Raw genomic sequence first — 7433 nt, 5'->3', positions numbered from 1 at the left:
TAGAATTCAAAATATAAAAAATAAAAATAAAAAATTCTCAAATTTCACAATACAAGAGTACAAGGAATACATATTTTTTTGGGATATATATATATATAAAATTGTAAGTAAAGTAAAAATTTCTTGATTTTCACTAACGTAAGCTATTTTGTTAGAAGCAAATTCATTGGACATTTTGTAAAAAGAAACTGTGGGTAGTATTTTTGGCAAAAATGTTTATAATTTTTTTTTAAATCTTTAGTTAAGTTATTCAATCACAAACACAGAATAAAATTAGAAAAACTCAATAAAACAAAAAAAGTTGAGCTAACAAAATAACATCTAAACATATAAGAGATTTTCTAAAATCACATCTCGGTACACATTAAACTAAATGAAAGTCATGCATTCTCCTTGACCAAATAAAATAAAGCCAAAACTCTGGTTCACAAGTAAAAAATACAAATAAAATACCATATAAGATTATTATCAAAATTCAATCTTGTTAAGACTACTCCGCATGCCCATGTATATGAAGACAAGATATGAAAAAATCATAACATATAAGTTAACACTGAAATGATACAAAAACAGCAAATGTCTTGTTCAACGTAAACTGCTACTACCTCTAGCGGTTTATGCACACTTCTCCACACACATAAATTGCCACAGCTTATAGCGGATTATGTGTACCGTTACTGCCAGTAGCGATTTCTATATGAAAGGTACCAGGGCTTCAGAGGAGAAGTTCAGAGAGAAGAGTAGAGGGAGAGAGAAGAAGAGAGATTGTGTTATTGCATTCAAGCAAGCCACTGAACTTGCAACAAGAGGATTTTATAATTTATATGTATAGCTGGCTAACTAACACATGCCTTGAGTCATGAACTAAGCTAACAGACTATAACAAACACTAGAAGAGTCTAGAAGCTGCTGCTGAGTCACTTGGGCCCTACACTAACCAACTTATAACAGAAAATAGTATTAACAGAACTAACTATTTTAGAAGGAAGGGTATTGAGCTGAGAGACTGAGCCAAGGTACTGCTGCACATATGTATAACTCCTATCATCATCTCTAGTTTTTCCTTTCTGGAGTGCTTGCAACTGCTTGTTGATCACAGATGTTTAGCCTGGTTCGAAAGTGTAGAAAAGTCTCAGAAGGTATTGCTTTGGTGAAAATATCTGCCACCTGTGTTGCCCCTGGAATGTGACTCACTTGAATTTCTTTATTGGTGACATGATCTCTGACGAAGTGAAGATCAATTTTGAAATGCTTGGATTTGGAATGTAAGATTGGGTTTGCTGCCAACAATACAGCACTCAGATTGTCACAATACACTACAGGTGCCTCAGAGATAGCTAATTTTAACTCAGCCATAAGATTCCTTATCCACACTAGCTCCGCTACTGTCTCTGCCATGCTCCTGTACTCTGCCTCAGTACTAGACCTGGCTACAGCCGTTTGTTTCTTCGAAGCCCAGGATACCAGATTGGAGCCAAGGAACACACAGTATCCAGTGGTTGACTCTCTGTCATCAGGGTCACCAGCCCAGTCAGAATCACTATAAGCAGTGATCTTCATAGCAATGTTCATTTCAGAGTCCTTCTTAAGATGCAAGCCATAAGATGCTGTGCCATTCAGATACCTCAGCACACGTTTGACCATTTTCCAATGTGAATCCAGGGGAGATTGAAAAAACTGAGCAAGTTTGTTGACACAGAAGCTGATTTCAGGCCTGGTAATGGTTAGATATTGCAAGCTTCCAATGACAGAACGATACAAACTTGGATCATGGAAATTTGAACCTCCAAGGGCAGAAATTTTTGTTGTAGAAGGGAGAGGAGTGTGGCAAGCTGTGCATCCCACCATGCCAGCCTTCTTCATTACCTCTTCAATGTATTTCTGTTGAGTAAATACTAATCCTCCACTCTTAGTCTTTGAGGCTTGTATGCCAAGAAATAGTGCAAATCACCTAGATCTTTTAAAGTAAATTTGCTGTTCAGCTGATTGATTACTTCCTTGATAGAGTTGTCACATTCACCTGTAACGATGATATCATCTACATATACCAAGACATAGGTTTTTAAGTGATGAGCAACACGAGTGAACACTACTATGTCAAACTTTGTGGCTGCAAATCCTAGTTCTTTTAACCCATTTGCAAGCTTGTGGTACCATTCCCTGGGCGCCTGTTTCAAACTGTACAAGGCCTTGTTAAGCTTGCACACAAATGAAGGATCTCCTTGCTCATATTCTTGGGGCTGCCTCATGTACACTTCCTCACCTAAATCACCATGCAGGAAGGCATTGTTTACATCTAATTGCTTAATTGTCCAAGACCTTGATAGTGCTACTGAAAGCAGCAGTCTGATGGAGGTGGGCTTAACAACTGGACTGTAGGTTTCTGTAAAGTCAAAGTCTGGTTTCTAAGCAAAGCTTTGAGCAACCAACCTGGCTTTGTGCTTCTGAAGTGAACCATCTGCATTATATTTGATTCTGAACACCCATTTGCTTCCAATTGCCTCTCTATCAGGTGGGAGCTTAACCAGCTTCCAAGTGTTATTTCTGAGTAGGGCTTCATACTCCAGATCCATGGTTGTCTTCCATTCAGGACATTGAAGTGCCTGTTTAACATTTCTTGGCTCTACACTTGCTAGGAACAGCTTTGGCTTGACAATGCCTGCTTTGCCTCTAGTAATCATTGGATGAGTGTTGAGTGTTTCTAGGCTCAGGGTCAGTAAAGGAGAGAACAATTTCAATATCACCAATAGGGATAGGAGTTGGGGCTGAGGAGCTTGCTATTGGGACTGTGACTTCTTGCAGGCTATTAGAAGGGCTTAGTGAGTGTGAGAGAGTAGAGTTGATAAGTGGTAAGGGCTGTTGCTGGTTGTTTAAGTGATGAGAAGAGACTTGTGTCGAGGTGTTTGAGGAACTATCATGAGGGGGTGAGGGCTAGGTGAGGGTGTTTGAGGATTTGAGTTGGTGATCAGTAGGAGGAGCCTGAATAGATGCTGAGAGCCTTGGAATTGTTGGAATTGAGTGTGGAGGAGCTAAGGCTGTTGTTTTCTTAAGACTTTGAATAGCTTGCTGAAATGGAAATTGATCTTCAAAGAACACCACATTTGGTGTGATGATGACTTTTTCTTGTTGAGTAAGGCATTTATAACCTTTCTGATCAGTTCCATACCCAAGGAATGTGCAAGGAGAAGACCTAAAGTCCAGTTTGTGCTTGTTATAAGGTCTCTGATGTGGGAAGCACAGGCAACCAAATACTTTGAGTTGTGCATAGGAGGGCTGCTTGCCAAGTAATTTCTCAGTTGGAGACACACCATTTAGAACTGGTGTTGGAAGCATGTTGATTAACTTTGCTGCTGTGCAGAATACTTCTCCTCAGAACCTTGTAGGCATAGAGGCTCCTGCCAATAAGGTTAATCCCATCTCCACCACATGCCTATGTTTTCTTTCAGCAGAGCCATTTTGTTGGTGAACATGGGGACAAGCAAACCTGTGCTGAACTCCTTTAACCTGCAGAATTTTTGAGAGACTTCTATATTCGGCAGCATTATCACTTTGTAACATTTTAAGTTTAGTGTTCAACTGCAATTCAACCTTTCATTGGAAATTTTCAAAGACTGTTTTTAATTGAGCTCTGGACTTAATTAGATAAAGCCAAGTGTATTTTGAAAAGGCATCAACAAAATTAACATAATACCAGTTTTCATTGCTATCTGGCACTGGGGCAGGGCCCCAAATGTCTGAATATACAAGATCTAAGGGGTGAGTGTACTCAGTTTGGGAGGAAGGGAAAGGGAGCTGGTGTGACTTGCCAATACAGCAGGCTGAGCAGTTTATTTTTACTGGTATAGAGGAAAGCTTACAAACTTTTAGTACTTTGGATAATACAGCATGGTTAGGGTGTCCTAGCCTAGCATGCCAAACAAAGGGATCATTTTTATTGCTATTACTTACTGCAGTAGCATATGCAGCAACAAAGCTAGCTGGTGCTTGCAGCTTGTTAATACTAGGAAATTTATAGAGGCCTCTTTCCACAATTCCTTGAAGCACAATCTTCTCAGTGTCTTTACTCTTTACATAACACCTATCATCATGAAATTCAAAGAAGATTTGATTATCACAGCACAGTTTATGCTTACTTATTAGATTCTTTGTCAGTTTAGGCACACACAACAAGTTTTTCATGTGCAGTAGGTTAGAGCTCAAATCAGTCTTGAAATAAGAATTTTCAACAAAGGAGATTTGCAAACATGTTCCATTGCCAACTATTACTTGTTCATTCCCAGAGTAGTTCTCCTTCTCCATCAGATTCTTCTCATCATGTGTCATATGATGTGTAGCTCCAGAATCAGGATACCAATTGGAGTCTTGAACTGTTGTTGGTGTTGCTATCAGATTGCAGAGATTTGCTTGTGGCTGAGTGTTCTGATTGTGGCCAGTATTGTTGTAACCTTCTCCACCATAACCTTGGTCTTCATACTGATCTTCACTATATCTGTGCCAGCAAATCCTTGCAGTGTGGCCAAATTTGTTGCACAGCTGACACTGAGGCCTATCATAGTCATAACTTCTTGAATTGTGCACTCTGCCTCCTCTAGCAGATTGTCCTCTTCCATTCGTGAACTGGCCTTCACTAATGAACTGTCTTCCTTCATTGGAAAAATTTCTACCGCCTCTGTGAAATCTTCCTCCTCTTCCTCTGAATCCTCCTCTGAAGCCTCCTCTTCTTCCTTGCATATGTTGATTGTATCCTTCAAATTGAGCGACGTTTGCTTGGACAAATGCCTCTGGTTTTCTGAACTTTGCCAACATGCTCTCATGAGCTAGCAGCAATGCCTCCAGTTCAGCAACAGCTATACTTTCTGATCTTGCAAGCACAGATGTATACACTGAGGAGTACTCTTCAGACAGGCCATGCAAAATTGCATTTACATGATCGCTTTCCTTTACTAACCTCCTACAGATGTCAAAGCATCAATTGTGCCTTTAATCGATAATACATACTCAGTCACAGATCCTCCGATATGGAGCGTGCTGAGCTTGTTTTTCAATTACATCACCTTAGCCTTGATCTGAGAGGAGAAATGATCCTCTAGCCGCTTCCACACTTGATGCGTGAACACACATCCTACCATTCTTGTGGTGAACGGCTTACTCATTGACGCCAGTAACCAAGATTTGAGAAGTGCATCCTGCCTCTTCCATTTTTGATACTCTGGATTCACTACAGCATCTGTTTCTTCACTCGATTGCACTAGTTGTTGATGAATTCCTCTTCCTGTGACGTGGCTCAGCATATCGTTCCCTTCTATTGTTGAGATTGCTTGATCTTTCCATTGCAGGTAGTTATCCTCATCCAGTTTCATCGATATAGGAGTTGCTATGAACCCTTGCGCCATTGTTGAAAGAGCAGCGAAGCTTGGAGGCTCTGATACCATGAAAGGTACCAGGGCCTCAGAGGAGAAGTTCAGAGAGAAGAGTAGAGGGAGAGAGAAGAAGAGAGATTGTATTATTGCATTCAAGCAAGCCACTGAACTTGCAGCAAGAGGATTTTACAATTTATATGTATAGCTAGCTAACTAACACATGCCTTGAGTCATGAACTAAGCTAACAGACTATAACAAACACTAGAAGAGTCTAGAAGCTGCTGCTGAGTCAGCTGGGCCCTACACTAACCAACTTATAACAGAAAACAGTATTAACAGAACTAACTATTTTAGAAGGAAGGGTATTGAGCTGAGAGACTGAGTCAAGGTACTGCTGCACATATGTATAACTCCTATCACTATAGATATATGAAATAATGTATTTGCGTCTTCATATTTGAAAGAATGCAATTGCGTAAATTTAAAGGACAAATAATTTATTTATGTAATTACCTTATAAAATAATTAGGTTCTAAAAAATATTACAATAAATTATTTTTTTTTTCAAAAGGAAAAAATACAACAAAAATACCACATTCTAATACGATATTAATTAAATTTGTGGCTGCATGTGTGTGTTATTTTTTTTTTTTTTCTGGCAATGAATTTCCATTTAATACTCAGTTTTGAAAAAAGTATGAAAAACTGCATCATCAGAGATGAAGCATTGTCCACTAAGTATATATTTGAACGGTATAGTAGACAATTCTTTTCCTGATTTTTATTTCCTCAAAAAGAAAAAAGTTTCAACAATCTTCATAGTGAAGATGAACACTAAGCTAAGGAATAGAGACATATATCCCAATGGAAGAGAGAGAAAGAGCCATAGGTGTTTGCTAATTCTATAATATTTATTGATTTCCATTTCCTAGATTAATTGTACGTATATTGTCAGTATTATTAACATGTTCAAATCATTACATAACACGTGACAGATCTCAAAGTGGCATAGGATCTGAAGCTTTTGCATAACTGGTCCTAAGGTCAATAAGAAATGAGAATGCTATGTATTGTACCAAGAATAATTCGTGTATATATATGTTCTTATTACTCTATTAATTTTAACTAACAGAGAATACACGTAATTCAGGAAAATTAGTAAAGTTCATTGTAGAGTCACAACTTTTTTATTTACTCAACTAGAAGAAAGAAGTACAGATGATATAAATTAGTTTACCAACCAAAAATTTACTTTAGATTTTTACTTCAAGTAGAAGAAAGAAGTACACATGATATAAATTAGTTACCAACCAAAATTTACTATAGATCAGATTCTGTAATAATAACGCATTTCACCTTATTATATATTAAAATAAAAAGAGATATTTCTGCAGTAGAATTTGCAATATTGTCCTCCCTAAAATATTTAGTCACAGTTTTGTATATTTTTATGACGATCGTAGATTATTGTGCTATTTATTTTGTCAATAAAATTTTAATGTGACCAGTTAAAATATTCGTCGTTAAAAATAAGTTTCATTTGCGATGTTTTTAGTTGAGTAAATTGAAAATATTGTTTGTGACAAAAATAATCGCATCGAAAATTGGGTATTTTGTGGCAACGTAAATCGTTCGTTGTCAATGCTGCAATAATTTTGTGATAAAAATATCGTGGTTGAAAAATTTACATTTTACGGAATTCAAATAAAGATCTACCAATTTTATGCTAGATCTTAAACCTAAATGCTAAACAAAATTATTATTTTTAAAAGAAAACAAATAATATTATTTATGAAATTATATTATTTTTTCGGTTTTACATGTAGTTCACCTAATAAATGGATAATTTATGCCAGTTCGCCCTTCGGTTAGGTAATTACCTTTAATGATGCAGTTCGTCCCATGGCTTGCCGATCTGCATGGTACACAAGCTCAGCTCTCCCAAATGTCCAATGACTCGACCAATTATATGTCTTCAATTTGCCTTATTATAAATAGCGGATTTCTATTTCGCTCATCATATTTATTATATTTTATTTTTTCTTTTTTTTTTCTCACCTGCAATATGAATA

The 7433-nt window shown here is 37.2% G+C and overlaps 1 protein-coding gene across 1 annotated transcript; it reads right to left on the bottom strand.

The window, feature by feature from the left end:
- Window positions 1054-1863, bottom strand: LOC107641083 (uncharacterized mitochondrial protein AtMg00810-like). The gene has a single exon (XM_016344592.1). The coding sequence runs from the start codon at window positions 1861-1863 to the stop codon at window positions 1054-1056; it is 810 nt and encodes a 269-aa protein (XP_016200078.1).

Source organism: Arachis ipaensis, chromosome B05 (genome assembly GCF_000816755.2).
Source record: "Arachis ipaensis cultivar K30076 chromosome B05, Araip1.1, whole genome shotgun sequence".
In the NCBI taxonomy this organism is placed as follows: domain Eukaryota; kingdom Viridiplantae; phylum Streptophyta; class Magnoliopsida; order Fabales; family Fabaceae; genus Arachis; species Arachis ipaensis.
Note: the sequence above shows the minus strand (reverse complement) of the source record. Positions and strands in the feature narration are given on the sequence as shown.

What these genes read in the sequence shown, in the direction of transcription:
- LOC107641083 (XM_016344592.1), bottom strand. Translation starts at nt 1,863, where the DNA reads ATGAAGAAGGCTGGCATGGTGGGATGCACAGCTTGCCACACTCCTCTC.